Source organism: Cornus florida, unplaced genomic scaffold (assembly GCF_030987335.1).
Source record: "Cornus florida cultivar Cherokee Brave unplaced genomic scaffold, ASM3098733v1 CherokeeBrave_3.0.0_Hap2_Chr11, whole genome shotgun sequence".
NCBI lineage: Eukaryota > Viridiplantae > Streptophyta > Magnoliopsida > Cornales > Cornaceae > Cornus > Cornus florida.
Genome location: NW_026775581.1, coordinates 118,418,993 through 118,436,814, shown reverse-complemented (window position 1 = coordinate 118,436,814; position 17,822 = coordinate 118,418,993). Strand labels below are relative to the sequence as shown.

Genomic DNA, 17,822 nt, shown 5'->3' with positions numbered 1-17,822 from the left:
TCATTTCCCTCGCTTTATTGATTTATAATTAGTGTTATTAATTTTACATTTTCATTTCTCCCCTCTGTAAGCTAGAAAAGTGATCTATTACTATTGTTCTTGATCTACTGAACCACCCCACGAGTGTTTCAGAAGATCTCAAGGAGTTCCTTTCCATTTGCCACTCCATTTGTATATTTCTTGATATATATTGTTGAATCCTACCTAACAAAAGGAAAAGTATTTCTGCATTTGTTCCACCATATTTAGGATGCCATTTGACCCTTCACATTTGAAAGCATTCCAATGCCTTCGTTTTTTTAGAATTGGATGGAGTGCCTTTTGCAGGGATCTTTTTGGAGTGTACTATGATTGTCAGTCTATGCTCGACACTCACAATTTTGGGATCCTCATACAACTTATAAGGTGAAAAATCATTTTCTCTGTGTTTACTTTTAATTGTGAATAGCAAAAAGTTCCTTGGAGGATTTTCTTCTTTCTATTTTTCCTGAAAGTTCCCATAATTACTAGTAACATTCCTCAGATATAGATATTCCTTCACAGCTCATTTGCTTTTGCTGTCTTGCTTAAAATTTAAGAAGATTTTATGATTGTATAATCATTCCCATGTGTGAACGCCTAATTTACGATGATATTTTGTTGCATTTTATTTTCATCGTTGTTGTTGTTGTTTTTGTTGCTTCTGCTGCTGTTGCTGTTTCTGTGGTGGTTTGTTTTTTCATTACTAAAAGAACACCATGATCTTGTGTTGCACATAGTGTTTCTTACAAATTAATTCAGATTTTTGTTTTGTTCATTAAATGTTTTGGGTGGTTGTTCCGCATTTTAGGAGAAGTATGTCACCTATACTTAGAACAGAACCATGTTTGGGTGCTTGGTATAATCATTCTAAAGGTCAATTATTTAGATGTCATGCGGGATAGTTGATTTAGCAGTTTGTTAGTTCCACATTTGCAGTACCCTTATTGGCTGTATACCAAAACCTAGTTTCTTCTTAGTTCTTTGATCTTTTTCATGCTCCATAATTCTTATGAAAATGTTTTTAAAACACTGGAATTGTGGTTATACTTCATTTAGTTAATGTGGCTTTCAAATGTTACAAAAACTTTCACCCTTTGTTTTTGCTAGCAGAAATGAGCTTGAACATTAGCTTCAAATCATGAACATACATGTTTTTGTAAAATGATTAGATTATAGTGGGATTAACGATACACACTGCGTGAGTGGAATAAGAGTATATCCAACTGACAAATTTCCTGTTTCAGTAAGAGAGTTCAACTTAAGACCTCAATGCAGCCCCAGAAGCATAGGTAACATTTTAACTATGCTACTTTTTCTTTCATTGCACTGCAGAAACATGGGAAATAAATTCTCTTGCCTTCTGCATAACAGGAAAGTTAGAGCATTGCTGAAGAATAAAGTCTCACGGATGCATTTAGTAGATAAAAAGAGTGCCCTAGGCCCTGCATTGAGAAAGTTTGAAGATGCTTTTGGAGTTTATGTTATGATGTATGGTTTCTCTATGAAGCTCTGGGGCTAATGAACAGGAAGATGGTTTAGTGAAGCTCTGTTCTTCCTTCCTCAAGGATTGATGAATTTTGAGATTAATCGACTTCCTTGGAGGCACTGAACTGCCTAACCTAATGGAGTTGCGATGTGGAGTTTGTAGCTATAAGATGAAGTGATTGCTTTGGGGACAAAACAGGAGCATCTAAATTCTTGTCCCAGTCCATTGACTTGTGAGCAAGATATTAGGCTGCTGGGCATGTAAACTTTTAATTGATGGCTGGAAAGTAAAGATTGCAGATAATATTGGTTGTGTATTTGGAAGAATGTACATTAAAAAAAAAAAGAAAAAAAAAAAAAGAAAAAAAAAAGGAGCAATTATTGAAGTTGTAATTGACATTCTTTGTGGATAATTATCAATGGAAGTGAATGATTGGGAGAATCTTGTGCCAATTATCTTAGATGCTAAAAAGTGATTTTATATTGGAGGACAGTGTCAACATTGTTAGAAACAAAAAATTTCTACTTTATATTTGTCTATTGCCTTCTCCCTTTAGAGGCCAAAGCCTGCGTTTTCAGATACGAGTGAGTGAGCACTCTTTCTACTATGAATGAATGACCTTTCCATTTATTTTCAAGCTTGCTCTTCAAACCAGCCTATTCCTCTCATTTAAGAAAAGGTTCTTCCCTAATCACTCTCAATAAGGTATATTCCCCTTTCAAATGAAAAGAGAACTAGTCCAGCCATTTTTTTTTGGTTTTGCTTGAAGCCGAATTTGAGAAATGATGCATACTGATTCCTTTAATGACAATTGCTTGATTCTTACCAAGTTTTGTTAAAATTATTGACACTTTATAGGAATGAAAGGTTCAGATTCTACTAGAATGAAATGATTAGGGCTTCTATATTCCATGTAAGTCAACACTCAAAAACCACCTAGTTTTGGGTTACCATCCTAATTTGGCTGCCAGAAGTTCTCTTGTCATGCCATTTCTTGTTTTTCACCAAGAAAGATGCAAAAAAACAGGGCATATATTTTTCATTTTGAACATAAAGAAATTCTCCCCTTCTACCACCAAACCCTTGGCTTGAGTGGTATCTCCTCCATCTCCCCAAAGGGTTGGCAAGTCCCACTTGGCACAAAAAGTGTATGTGAGTTGCTACCTACCAAATAATAGATAAATAAAAATTCCTCTCCTCCTGCCCATTTTCTTCATTTTCCTCCATATTTCAGTACGAAATTAGCTATTCATTTGTGATCCCATAATTTTTCTCAACTAAATTGGTAGTAAATTCTGTTGCTTACAGAATCCCTTTAATGGACATGTTCAGCCTTTCTATATTTAGACCAATCGAGGCATATAATTACATGTCAATTCAGTCCAACTATTTGCCCCCAATATTTTTACTCATAAAGTGGAAACAATTTCATTTCATTCTTCAGTTATTTTGAATTGAGGCCAATATATGGCTGAAACTGATAGTAGTGACCGTTTCTCCGCATTGCAGCATATGACATATCACAAATTATGGTCATCTTATGGTTTTCATCTGCATTAATTCCTACTCTGCTCATCAAGCATCTTTTTCCATAAACTATCCTACTAAAACCGAATCGTTGTCATGGTTCTTGAGCAGCTTTTTCGAGGATGGGCTGAGAAACCATATTATTGTGTGGCATCAAGATAAGGTTTGTAGTTACCATTCTGATATTGGAAATTTGAGTCAGTAGATGAGAATTTAGAGGAGCTGTTAGTGCTATTACAGAATGAGTTAGGGCTAGGAATTAGATAAAACGTGTGCAACTGTTACCCTCCCCTTGAGACATCAGAATGCCACTTCATGTGTTGTGGACACACAAAACTGATTATGGGAATTGAGATATATACATTTACTTGGTGTTAGAGGGAAACTAGATAATGTAAAGAAGTTTAGCAGCATAGCAGACCCCGCCATTCTTACCAAACTTTAGTCATTAGTTAATGTAGGACCACCAAGTAGATAGCTCTTAGGCTTAGTTCAGAAGGTTGTTATACCTTGAAGTATCATCTCACATTGGAGTATTCTTTACCGAAGTTTTTGCATTTTAACAGTAGTCATATCATTTGAGATTGTTGAATTTTTTATATATGGACATTTAAGCATTAAGTAGTTTTAATTTTTAATTTCTTTATTTATTTTTTCTCTTATGCTGGAGCAAAATTTAAGGTTTCATGAAGGGGTTCTTATTCCTACTATGTTACAATAGTTGGTAGGAATTGTTGGTTGTTATAGGATCTTCAAAAGCGTATAATAGGGGTTTGTTAATGTAAATCGTGATTTCTGATACTGATTTATTGGAGGTGGATGAGGCTGCTGTGCAAATGAAAGAAATGCAGTAACCATTCCACATGAAGAAGAGCATGATAGGAATGAATAGTTATAAAGGGGTTGCCAGGCTACGATCACAAGTAGGTTCGTTATATTTCCGTCATCTACCATTACAGATGAGCTTGGTATGAACAGTGCAATCCATTGTCAACAAGAATCATAGATAAACTCAACTTATCAACAGCTTATGTTGGAAGTACTTGGGATTAGAATTCTTTCCTCTTCTTTTAGCTCAACTTAGTCCACTGTCTTCTATAAAATCATGAATTGTCATGTGTTTATTTTTCACAACTTGGGCCCATGTAATTTTTTTTCCCTTTTAATCTTGTTCTTTTACTACAATTTGAAATTAAATTGCATTTTTTTAAAAGTATAGTTATTATGCTTGGTTGCATATGTTTATACCATCTTTAAGTTGATTACTCGGGTTGTTTTCTTGATTGCATTCATTTCTTATTCCATCTCTTATTTTGATGCTACATTTCAATGACACCCTCATTTTCACAAACTCGGGCAACCTTTAAATCCCAACACTATCTGCTGATAGAATCCTTTGTCTCTAATCAATTCTCTCTTAGGTTATCATTTCGATTCAGCAGAAGGCTATATGATTTTCCTTCTCATATTATCAATTCACTTTCTGTTAGGCTTCCAGGCTTGTAGTACCTTCATCTTGAATGTAATAAGTCCTTATCCATGAAATATTTGTCTCCTTCATATTAACCAATCATCTTAGATTAATTTTATCATCGGGAATTTAACTAAAGCCAACTTCTTACAAATGCATGCAATTCATGTTCTTTCTTTCTATATTATCACTAATCCATCTTAACACCTTAATTAAGTTATATGCTCATTTCCTTGAATTTGTTTCTTGAATAACACCCTTTACCGTGACCTCGTGAAGCATAACCCAACTCATTGCCACCTAATAAAAGTTATTTTTAAAACATAGTAACTTTTCACTTGCACCAAAAAAAAAAAAAAAAATTACTTATTAAGTATTCAGTGATTGGATTCTCTATAAGCACTTTTCAACTTCATCCATCTTGCTCTAATTTAGTAGCAGCATCTTCTACTTCTCTTTTTCCATGTATAGTCATACCAAGAGCGCCTTCAATAGCTACCATTTATTAAATTTCTACACCAAGTTATAGTAAAGTTGCATCCTTTATAATCTATATCATACTCAAAATCTTGTAGCATTTCAATTTTAAGGCATCTTTTCATAGATCTAACTCCAAAAGATATCCTACTTCAGTTTTATTTACTAAAACAATAACCAACAAACAACATACACCATATATCTCTTCTTATATATCTATATTATGTTCATCCACGACTAAAGTAAGATCTAGAGCCCCGATGCTGACCCTTGATGTTAGACTATTTCGATTGGCAATTGTCTCACCTCTAATCATTCTCACAACTTCCTCATTTCAAATATGCTCATATTTATCATTGTCTTTCCCAACATTCTATAGCATAAAGGTTCACTTGCTTATACCTATGATCCGATCCGATCTTTTTCTTCTCCTTCTTTCCTATTTGTCAAAAATGTGGGCTAACACAATAAACTTCCTACACATAATCAGTGCAACTCCCTATTGCCGCGCCCCAACCTCTGACCCTCTACTAGGACTCTGAATCCCTGCTTCTTTCTCCCAAGGAAAAAAAGGAGGTAGCACATGAGCAAGACAGCTGATGATAAATCTTGATTCAATCTGCTCAGTTTGCAATGGCCACTCAGCACTTCTAATTTCATTTCTATCTTTAACCGTTCCATTCTATTTTGTGAACAACATTGTTTTCAATCCCTCCTTTCCTAATTAACCAAAGATAGCAACCTTGTGCATAATTTATTTGAAATAGCACAAATAAACAATATCAGGGTTTGTCCATATATGATTCAAGGATGATTAATGCAGATCAATATTTTATTATTATTTTTTATTTTTTTCCTTTTTGCCTTTTCACTTAAAGTAGCATGCTGCTCCTAAGCAATGTCAATGTCTTCAATACTCTGAAGTTCTGGAACAAAAGCCTCCCGTAGGCACTAATAGTCTAATGTGCTGAGATCATAGGTAGGTGGATGCATGGGATAAGTTGATAACAGTTTCAAAGGCAATCTTACCGATCATGTTCCAAAATTATTGATGGGGAATTAAGAATCCTCTTATTGTATGAAACAATGTCAGTTTGTATTTGGATTCAAGAGTACCATGGATGCCATTGATTTATTACTCTCTTCTCTAAACTTGACTTGTTAAGCATAATCAGTTTGTAATTTGCAAGTTGTGTATGCATGTTTTTATATATATATACACATTTTAGAAATTGAATAACTAGTGTGTATAGCTTTCCATGGTTAAGATAAACTGTGAATGCAGAGGACATAAATTCATGGAAGGTGTAAATTGTTTTCTGATAAATCATAAATATATATAAATATATCTTAACTATGGAAAGCTATACACACTAGTTATTCAAATTCTAAAATGTGCTCTCACTTCAACAGTAGGCAAGAATGATATACATCGCAATTAGCATCGAGATGATCATAACAGATGAGGGTTTTTCTTGATCTTTATTCTTGCTTTAGACTAATCGGCTTTATTGAAGACGTGGGTGGTAAAGGGCTTCTCTGATTAAAAAAAATCATTTTTCTAAATTGTTAGGTTTCTGTGTATCTGTATGTGTAGTTTCCTGAGGCTCTGGCCTCTTGTTTGTTTCCTTTGCTTGGCTTAATAATTGATGTTCAAACTGAGCTATAAGCTCAATTGGTACCTCGTCCTCTCACGTGGGAGGTTGAGGGTTCAAGTTCCCACTGGTGTATGTGTATCTTACCTACCAAAAAAACGAGGGAGAGTAGATGATACAATCAATCCCTTTCTTACAGGCTCAAACTAATGTTCAGAAACACTATAAATGGTTTTTATCGAGTCATCTTTCTGTCGGTTGAAGATCATTCAGTGAATATCATATTTTGGTATCTCCGATGTTTTATTAGTAAAAGTTTAATTGCAAAAGCACCTAGTGTAAAGCTTTTTGTAAGTTCTCATTAGTTGATTTGTGTACTTTTTTGTTAACAAATGTTTTAAATCATTGCTTAGAAGTTTCAATCAATGATGTTGGGCATAACCAAAGTGTAAAGTTTTTTGTAAGTTCTCTTTATTAGTTGATCTGTGTACTTTTTTTGTTAACAAATATTTTAAATGGTTGCTTGGAAGTTTGAATCAACTATGTGGGGCATGTATTTAGTTATAATCCCCAGTTTGATCAACATTATCATGCAATGTACCCTCCTTTTAAGCATGATTACATTTTAATACATTCGAAACTCTTATACAATAGTTTAATCATCTTCCTCCTTTTATGTTTGTGACAGGTGACCACCATGACTCTGATGGCAGACACAAACAACTATGGCAGGTATGTGCTTCTCTTCCATCAAAATAATGCAGCATAGACAAACATAAACAAGTATATTTACGATATTGTAGCTTGCACTTTCACTTTCAAATCTTATCTAGAATTGTATTAACTAGACACAAAAATAAGTGACCGATTCTTAAAAAATGCATAATAAACATTTATACAAGCATGTATTTAGATGTGATATCGTATACTAGTTTACATATGGGTTGATATATAAGCAAGTATGTATTTGAGTATGTGCAGAAAACACGTTTATATATGCACTTATATATTCATATATATAATTTTGTATATATGTATCTTTGTGTGTATAGTTGTATATAAGTATTATGTTCTTGTATGGGTGTGTGTGTCTCTGAGTGTATGAATATACACGACTATCATTTGAGCATATGTTTTTTCATGTAAGTTCAGAAAATGACTCTTATGAAAAGAAAAAAAAAGATAAAAAATAAAAACCTGTATGTCATTTTCCGGTTTTCTAAACTATTTTTGTTTCCCCAAAAGATTGTGCAGAACATTCTACAATTACAAAACAACGGGAAGTGTTTTCAATATTGAAAATATTTTCTGAAAAATATTTTACGTCAAAACAAAAGCAGCCTAAAACACAAATAATTTGCTCTTATTCAAGCTTAATCAAACTCGATAAGGTTTAATCAGACTCAATAATAACATTTCTCTTATCAGTTATAGTCGGCTAAATAAATTTAAAGTCATCTTCATGTTAAATGATCTGTCTAGCATGCCAAATTTTACTGTAAATTACACCTTTTCAGTTCCCATTTAGCAACACCTTCAGCATGAATCACTCCTTTCCTAATTATCTTTACTAATTATATCCCACATGAATCTATATACATATTATGGATAATTTAATTTAGCATGATTTTTTGAACTTACTAAACAACCCTTTCTCCCAGCACATATCAGGATTCTAGATGCTTAGGATAATTTAATTTAGCATGTGTTGAGGTTTTTTTTTTTTTTTTTTTTAATGTAATTTATCTTATGATGATCTGATTCGTTAATTTTTGTTGCAGAGTTTTAATTTTTATTTTTTTGGATGAAGAATCAGATGTATCTTACAGTGAGACCTAACTCATGAATGAGCTGGAATAGTTACGAGCACAACATTGATCTTGCACAAAATCCAGTACATGATATGGTGCGATTTGCGACAACCCGGTCATCACTCACAGTGAATATAATTTTTTGGAGATGAGACATATCCGAGGCTCTCTGTCTACCAGAACTTCCAGCAATTTCACCCTACACTCCTAAACTGTGATTGAGGATATCCGATGATGAATATGAAAGTAACATGGTACAGCTGCAATAGAAAGTGTGGAGAAAAAAGGGTTAAGTGCAAAAAAAACTCCCATCTACTGTCGATAGTGTGCAAAAAGGTCCATGTGGTATAAAACCTCCTTATACTATCAATTTGGTGCAAATAGGTCCTTGTGTGGTATAAAATGGCGATAATACCCTCACTTCAGTTGAATAATTTAATAACTATAAATATAGGCCATGTAAAATGACCTTTTTGTCCAATTTTTGTAAAATAAAATAAACCTCAATTTGTATAAAATTCAGATAAGTCAATTTTTTTTTTTAAAAAAAAATTAACACCAAAGTACATGAAACTATCATCTCTTTGATTATCTCTCTCCAGCTAGCTTTGCATCACTATCCTCTCTTTGATTCCCATCATTATTGATACCAGTTTGCATGAAACTCTTTCTTTTCTTTTCTTTTTCTTTTTCTCTATAAACACCACCCAATTGTTCATCATTTATACACCGGTTATTTTATCTTTCTTTCACATTGACCTAAATCAATTAAAAACACTGATTAGAAATTGAGCTCTATTTTTTTAAACTTTTTTTTTTTTTTCCCCTTTTTTGGTACTGGCATCCCAAATATACACACACTTTTGGACAACCGCCGCCGCCATTTTCTAACCAGAGAGAGAGAGAGAGAGAGAGAGAGAGAGAGGGGGGGGTAGGGGGCTATATGCACATATGGGTGAGGGGTAAAATGGGAATTAAAAGGGTAAAATAGGGTTTGAATAGTTAATTTTTGTTAAAAAGTGATCGGAGGGGCTTATTTGCACATTTTTTGAATTTTATGAACTAACATGCACATTTTTAAAAAGTAGGGACTAATTCTGCACAAACCCTATATATCAGGAGGGTGGTTTATTGCACTTAACCCGGAGAAAAAAAGGAGAGTAAAAGAAAGAGAGAGAGAGAGAGGGAGAGAGGGAGGAGAAGATATTCAGTGCACTAGACATGTTGTATCATTGGTATGCTTAGCCAATAAAAAATACAACATTTTATGAAATTGGTCTCACTTATTTTAAAAATTGTTTTTAACTAACCATTATATTGATGCTCATTGGTTGGGCATACTAATGACCTGGTATGTTCGATGCACCCAATATTTACTTGAAAAAGATAAAGGGAGAGATTTTTAAAAAATACATAAATTTTTGTGATATCGCCCTTTCAACTTCTACGGTATTATGAACACAACCTCACATGGATAAAATGGGCATGCATGATGTTCATATTTTTTAAATGAAAGATTGAGGATACAAGTATCCATTGGAATATATTAATATAATAGGTGTGTATTCTTGCTTTAAATATATAAATATATATATATATATATAATAAAAAAAAAAATGAGACTTTTTTTTGGTAATTCATGTTGATAAAGAGGAAGCTAAATTGAGAATTATATTAAGCAGTTTGCAAACACATGTTGTAGAAAAAGCTAAAATATTATTAATAAATGAATTTAAAATGTTGTCGTATATTTTCTCGAAGGCAATGTTTCAAGTGACAGAAGGAAAATGATTTTTAAGTTGAATTTCAAAACTTATTTGTATAGGTCAAGAAGTTCTATCTTTGATATAGTGGATATGAATCACATTAGAATTTATATGGATAAAAAAATTAATTGGTTAGAGTGGTCGGCTAGATAAATAGGTCTAAATATCATCATCCTAAAGAGAAATTCTAAAAATATAAACTGTAAAAACAATTCACTAAACTAAGATAATTATCAAATTTTTTAAAAATCTGAATCTGTTATTTCAACCAAAATTAGGGAATGGTGAGGTTTGAGTCCTCCCATGGACATATGGATAGGTGATTTCTCTTGCCAATGAAAATAAATAAATAAATAAATATATTGCAAATGAAAAAAATCAACAATTTATCATGCATCACATATTGCTCTATTGCCATTGCGCTCGTTAAATTTAAAAACCAATCGGGCTCTCTGAAAGCCCTAGTCTTGTTATTATTCCAAGGCCCAACCCAACAAGGTGTAATGGACTAATTTGGGTCAATCGGGATCGTATTGAACCCGCCCAACGGTGCATCCATCGTCAGCCTAGTTGCCAACACCGAACTGTTCAGCATTTATGTTGGGTCACTGACCTTACCTAGGGTTTATCATTTGCAGTTTAACTCCTCCCCCTCCCTCTCTACGGACACACAAATCAACCATGACGAAGTTGAGGAAGCTCAATCGTCCCACCGGTCATCGGATGGCTATGCTAAGGTTTAAAGTCACCCATTTCTAAACATAGGGTTTGAAGCTTACTGTTCTGTACCTATGTGTGTATTTGCATCTTAAATTATGGGTTTTCCGATGTTTGCTTGTATATGCAGAACAATGGTGTCGCAGTTGGTGAAGCACGAGCGCATCGAAACCACTGTTGCTAAGGTAATTCATTCAATTTTAGCCTATTATTTCTGGGTTTTTCTTAGATCATGTAGCTCGTATTAATGATTTTGATTTATACTTAAAAATGTATTGATATTAGTCATAGTTTCAGCTTACTGGATTTATTTTTGCCCAAAAAGAGCGAAAAAGTTTTTTTTTTTTATAAACAAAATTGTGTTTGGTGCCTATTCATAATATTTTGAATTGTGTCAAATTCCATTTAGTATATTCTGAATTAGGATTTTCTATATATTTATGTATGTATTGTTCCATGTATTATCATCCCCTGGTTGATATTGAGATGATATAGCTTTCTTTTCAAAGCTTCCGCGTGAACTTTGGATCTGGCTCGATGCGTGATTGAAGCAATGTGTATTTTCTGTTACTTTTTATGAATTTGTAGGCAAAAGAAGTTCGGCGGCTTGCTGATAACATGGTACAGCTTGGAAAAGAGGTGTGTATAAACTTGATGCCATTTGCAAAGGGTGTATATTTATACCAGGCCAATTTTTCTTTCTTCTTGGAATACCCAATTCCTAAGGCATTGGGCTAAAATCTGATGATCTTATCCTTATTAATTTTGAAAAGAAAATTTCCTCAATTTTTTGGAAAAATACTTACTCATAGAAAGACCATTACCCAGTCCCGGCTTTATGGGACTCGGAGGTTAGAGTGGGTATGAATTAACGCAATCACTAGGTATGCAGAAAGTTACAATCTGAACCTATGAAGAAATGTTGGAACAGATGGGGGGGACTATGTACTAGGATGCATTTAGAATCTTAAATTAAGAAGTACATATCTAATTGGTAATATAATAACAGAAGTATTGTCAAAATGTAGACATAAATAAAGTACTATGAGACAACTAATTACACTCAATGCTACTTTTATATACTATTTATGTCTTTGTTAGTGGAAGAAACAATCTTTTTTCTCATCTTAGGCACAAAAAAAACTGAAATACTGGAGCAGAATTGTATATTTCTTGAGGTGTGAACTTTGTAAAGAAAAGCTCCAAATCAATTGAAGAAGAAACAATGCTGTATCATTGACCTGATTTTTTTCTTTTCTTTTAATTTTTCAAAGCTCTGAAAGTAAGTTGCTTAATGCATCTGAAATGTGTTTTTTACCCTTTGTAAGAATTTATTTATTTATTTTTTTTTTTTAAGTAATGTAAGAATATGCCGTTTATAGGTTAGAATTAGGGATATGAAATAAACCAAGCTACATGACCTTGAGTTGCTATTGGACTGGTTAGAGGCTCTCTTGAGATCGCTTATGAGATAAATGAGCCAAGTTTATCGTATTTTGAAGCTCATTAGTTTTATTCTGTTTTCCTTGTGTTTGGCTCGATGAGCTAATGAGTGTCCCGCGACTAATAAAAGCAATATACTTTAGCAGAGATCAAAATAGACTGGATGGATGCTCTTTCATGTAATAAGATCTTCATTTTGGAGCTTGTTAGTTTTGTAATCCAAACTTGAACAAGCTACTTGGCGTACGTCATTTACTGCACTGATGTGTTTTTTTTTTTTTTTTCCCCTTAGTTTTTGTTTTTGTTTTTGGTGACTAGAGGGATGTCCCCATTCTTTGGGTAGGACTAATCCCTTTCAGACAGTCAGACCCCAATACCACGTGTCAATTTCAATTCAGGAAGAATCCCGTGAGGCTGGCCTCTAGGGAAGGGAATAGAGCTCAAGACCTCTAGCATATAAGTGGAGTTCTTAACCAACTCTTCCACTCCCTTCGGTTAGCACTGAGTTGATCATTTATGAGTGATTGGGGAAGACTTTTGTTAAAAATTATTGCTGTCTAATACAACTTTTAAATGATGATTTTATTGATTTTTGAATGCAACGAAATGGTTGTATGCTTAGACCCAAATTCGTATTAAACTACAGGGTGAATTACCCAACCTCTCCTGAGGTTTGGACTTATTACCAGTCGATGAAAGTTTTGAAAAAATTTGAGTCAACCTCCCCTAAGGTTTGATGAAAGTATCTGTCAACCCCACTCTGTTAAAGGACTGTTAGTGTTGCTAAAGATTTTTATTTAAATACCAAAAATGCCCTTCAATAATTTGTGTGTAATTTGTTTGTTTATTTTATCCCACTAATTATATAATTAATATACATATTAGATTATTTATGTTTATTACAGACTCTATGTACGCGTATGTGACACAGTCACACCACCACCATCCTCTCTTCTTACTGTTCCTCTCTTCTCCACCACCTCCACCTACCATTGTCACCACCAATTCATCCCGCGTCGCACTCATCCAACATCTCCACTTGTCCCTCTTGATTGTGAGGATATGCTTATTCTTAGAGGCCATGTAAACAAAGCATCGACAAGCGAAGTCTTGGAGGAGATGCAAGAAGCTTTGGGACCCAAAATCTTTTTAATGTCCTCTCAATTGTAGAGCTTATAGTCGAAGCCAAGAGGGACCTTGAAGGTCTTGGAGGGGTCCTGTTCCACCACTTTGTGTCTCTGTAACGTCAAATTTTGTGAACCAATTTGGTTGAGTTTGGGAGTTTCGGCATTTGGTGAGCAGCGGTATGGTGTGGTTAAGGAAGGGGAGGAATTGGAGGGTGGATCGATTGTCTGGTGAGGGATCGGAGGGTTGATCGATGGTCTTGGTTGATGGGATTGGAGGGTTTCTTGTGTTTGGGGCGATAATTTGGTGAAGGGATGGACATAATTGGAGAAGAAATGGTAGATGTTGCTGAGATTTGGAAATCCATTAATGTTGCCTGTGTGATTGATGGTGTGTGTGAGAGAGAGAGAAAGTGAAGTAGAGTGTGTATGAGAAAGAAAGAGATTGCGTTTGGAGGAAGAGAGAGAGGTGGCTAGTAGTGATGATGGTGGAATGGTGGTTGCAGCGGTGGATTATTGTGGACTGTGGAGTATGGCAGTGGGTTATATACCTTTATATGTTTTTATATTATTACTATTCATATTAATTTTTATTTAATTTTAGTAATTTTTTGCGCACGTCAGCATTGAGGTACTTAAAATATAAATTACTAAGTGTGGGTGAGGGTACTTTTGTACTTGTTATAATAAATTTTGACGGTGTTAAGTGGACTAACTCTGATAAGGGGGTGTCAGAGTAATAATTAAAAAAGTTTCATCTACTGGTGATAAGTCCAAACCTCAAGGGAGGTCTGGGTAATTCACCCTAAACTATTTGATAAAACCTTTCAAAATTCGCTGACTGTTATTTCTTAAATAAGCATTACTTTCCTGGATTGCACAAATATATCGAAATTTTATGTTCACTTAATTGTTTCTCATATCCAAAAAATACCTTTCCAAAACTATTCCAGGGTACTCTTTGTGCTGCAAGGCGTGCTGCTGCCTTTGTGCGAGGGGATGATGTCATTCACAAGTTATTTACAGAACTGGCTTATCGATACAAGTAAATCTCAATTTTATTTATTTATTTATTTATTATTATTATTATTATTATTATTTTTGTTGTTGTTGTTGTTGGTAGTGTTGTAATCTTTATGGATATTTGTGTGTGACAGAGATAGAACAGGTGGTTATACAAGACTGCTCCGAACTCGAATTCGGGTTGGTGATGCTGCACCAATGGCCTATATTGAGTATGATTCTTATTCATTTTATATTGCAATCATTTGAACTCATAAACTTGGCTTCCACAGAAATCTGTTTTGTTATTGCACAATCTGATGGGTTCCTTTATACCCTCTTCTGCTCAACAAATGTGGAACTGGTTAGCTATGGTGCTTCAATGGAACAATGGATTTATAAGGACCATTCTAAATGTGTAAAAAAAACTCTCTAGAATGCTTTTCTCTATTTACATTTGGAGGATCTGGTGGAATAGAAACCAGATTCTTCACTCTGAATCAGGACAAAGTGCTGTTCAGTTAGCTAAGAGTGCCCTGTTATGCTTGTCATTTCTGGGTAATCTTTGGGACTCGGGATGGTCTGGTTTCTTCCTGGTCTAGTGGTTTGTTTTCTTTGATGCCTGGGTGTCTTATGAGGGCTGGTATGTGGGTTTTGGAAATGTTTCTTCTTCAGTTGAGTTTTGGTGTTTTATTTGAGGGTGATTTCTCTTGGAAGAGGCATTTGATCTGAAAAATGAAAGCATTTGATAGAGGCATTTGAGTTTTGTTGTTTTCCTGGATAATCAAAAGCTTCGTTTTTATTACCCGAGGTTATCAACTGGATCATCTCGCATGATTTAATTATGTGTTTTCACTTGTAACAGGTTTATAGATAGAGAGAATGAGCTTAGACAGTCAAAACCACCAACACCTCAACCACCACAGAGAGCACCTTTGGACCCCTGGACAAAATCCCAGCTTAGCAGGCAGTTTGCGCCGCCTAAAGAGGAAAAAAGCTCCGATCCTGAGAATTAGAATAAGTGGCTACTAAATTATGGTTTGAATGTTTTGTTTTCATTGTCTTCTGTCCTGCAATATTTGTCCAGTTTGTCAAAGGTTGAAGCACTCAAATCCTAAATCAAGTATTACAGGAACTGTGAAGCAGAAAAAACATTGAAGGACAAAAATAATATTGGTGCAACAATTTTTGTTATTGCTACTTAAAGTTTTCTGTTGCCATTTAATCTCCTTCTGATTTGATTTTAGGATTTGCAGCTTAATAATTCAGATCTTGTAGGGTCATATTCATCATATTGTCGGAGTGATACAAAACCAAAATTACCTTCTACTTGATTCTTAAGAACATTTGAGTGAAGAAATAAAGAGAATAGAAACACAAGTTTTATGCGTGGTCAACAGTCACGAATATATTAGACTATTCATGTACTCCCTCCGTTTCATATTAGTTGTTCATTTTGAAAATTTTGACTCACTATCACATTTTATTTTTACATTATTTGATGTCATCCAGGTGATGAAAATAATTTGACAAAAAAAGCAAAAAAAAAAAAAACGGCTAGAGAACTTTCTGATGGCAACACCAATATAACTTAATAGTTTAGTGTAGGATGTTGTTCTATAACTTTCTAAAACTATTTTTGCCACCTAGTGGCCGCTTGCATAATTTTACAGGGACAAGGCGCCCTTGGTTTGCAAAAATAAAAAATACCATTTGTTGAAATGGGTTACCGTGAAAATATACTAAATACAGAATTATTTTACCAATATTTTTTTTTATTATTGCAATTATATTTTAAACAAATCATTATAACAAATCAGTACAAATAGATAAATAGATGCATACCTACTTAAAATTGAAATTATATTACACCAATACCAATAATACCAACATCATTCTTGAAATTAGACTATCATAAAATACTTAAAATTCGGAACATCCTCTATTAGAATGGAAAAACTTTTATAACGTTAGAAATTACATAATTACACCACTTGAATCCAATGAAATTATCTCCAAGATTTATTAATTTGTCTAACGGGGCTGGGAAGAGAACATATAACATTGATTGCGGAAGAATATTAACTATACATATATATACACAACACTACCATTCACATTTGGACACACTTTGTGCTTGTGGAGCAAATGAGTCATCCCTCTATTTATAGCTAGTCATTCAATTCACCTAACGATGCTGAAATCTTCCACCAAAATGACCGATATTTAGGATATACACATCTCTTCAAGATTCAAGAATCCTTCAATACTTCATACAATTTCTTACAAGTTACAAGTTACACCCTTGTAGAAAATTTTAGAAACTACTCTGAAACATGCTATGTAGTATTCGATAAAAGGTCTTTTTAGAAACTATTCTTAAACATGCCATGTAATATTCGATAAAAGGTGTTGATTGTCATTTGCACCGCCAAATCAATAATACTTTGTCACCAATTAATTATGTCGTATATTTTATCATAATAATAAATATATCATTGTTAGTAATCGTATAATTACGTGACAATATTTAATTAATAATACTATATTATGTGTATATTAAAAATAAATAAAAATTACCAAGTGGAATTAAACTTATAATGAGTTAAGAGGCAATCTGGTAATCACTTACCAACAAATCTAAAATATAGTAATTTTCGAAAGAAAAAAAAAAAAAAAAAAAAAAAAATCGAAAATATAGTGCAGCTGTACTTCGGGTAACTTTATATATATATTATCGATGAATCAAAAACAAGAAAAAATCAATAAAAATCCTTAGCCCATCTAAAATAACTATCAAATATTAAGTTATATTACATTGAATGAATTAGTTATCTCTTACTATGTGTATTTTCGGTTTGAATCTCCAACTTTAATTTTGGAAGACCTTCAATTTGAATCAATAACAAACCCCTTTGGGCCTGTTGGTTTGGCCCGTTTCTTTGTGCTTGTTTCTCTTTTGTTTAGTTTCTCTTTTCTCTTATATTAATTAAAATTATTAGAATAACATCTTTGAAAATCGTCAGATTTATTTGACCAAAACTCATGTAACTAAATTGGTGATATTATGTATTTTAGTACTGTAGGAGAAGAACTAAAGTAAATTTTCGAATTTTCACAAAACAAATTTTCGTTACTAAATACTCTTAACAACAAAACGATTGTTTTAATATTAAAAAAAAAACATAACGCCTATCGCATGTCAAACGAACCTAAATATTTGTTGATATGGTTTATATTTTGGTCCAAGAATTAGACAGAATACTTGAACCGAAAACATTTAATTGGTCATTAATAATATTACATTTAGAAATTCTGCCAAACTACAACTCGTCTCTAAAATCATTTTTCTTAATTTATATTCTGAGACAAAGTTTCAGTT

The 17,822-nt window shown here is 33.5% G+C and overlaps 2 protein-coding genes across 2 annotated transcripts; both read left to right on the top strand.

The window, feature by feature from the left end:
- Window positions 1-53: 53 nt before the first annotated feature.
- Window positions 54-1,948, top strand: LOC132285045 (uncharacterized). The gene is made up of 3 exons (XM_059787208.1): window positions 54-405; window positions 1,266-1,310; window positions 1,393-1,948. Exons 1-3 carry the CDS (start codon window positions 251-253, stop codon window positions 1,538-1,540), a joined length of 348 nt encoding a protein of 115 aa, XP_059643191.1. The 5' UTR covers window positions 54-250; the 3' UTR covers window positions 1,541-1,948.
- An 8,740-nt stretch (window positions 1,949-10,688) lies between these two features.
- LOC132284971 (uncharacterized) lies at window positions 10,689-15,646 on the top strand. The gene is made up of 6 exons (XM_059787117.1): window positions 10,689-10,891; window positions 11,002-11,056; window positions 11,460-11,510; window positions 14,392-14,483; window positions 14,596-14,673; window positions 15,306-15,646. Exons 1-6 carry the CDS (start codon window positions 10,836-10,838, stop codon window positions 15,454-15,456), a joined length of 483 nt encoding a protein of 160 aa, XP_059643100.1. The 5' UTR covers window positions 10,689-10,835; the 3' UTR covers window positions 15,457-15,646.
- Window positions 15,647-17,822: the final 2,176 nt, after the last annotated feature.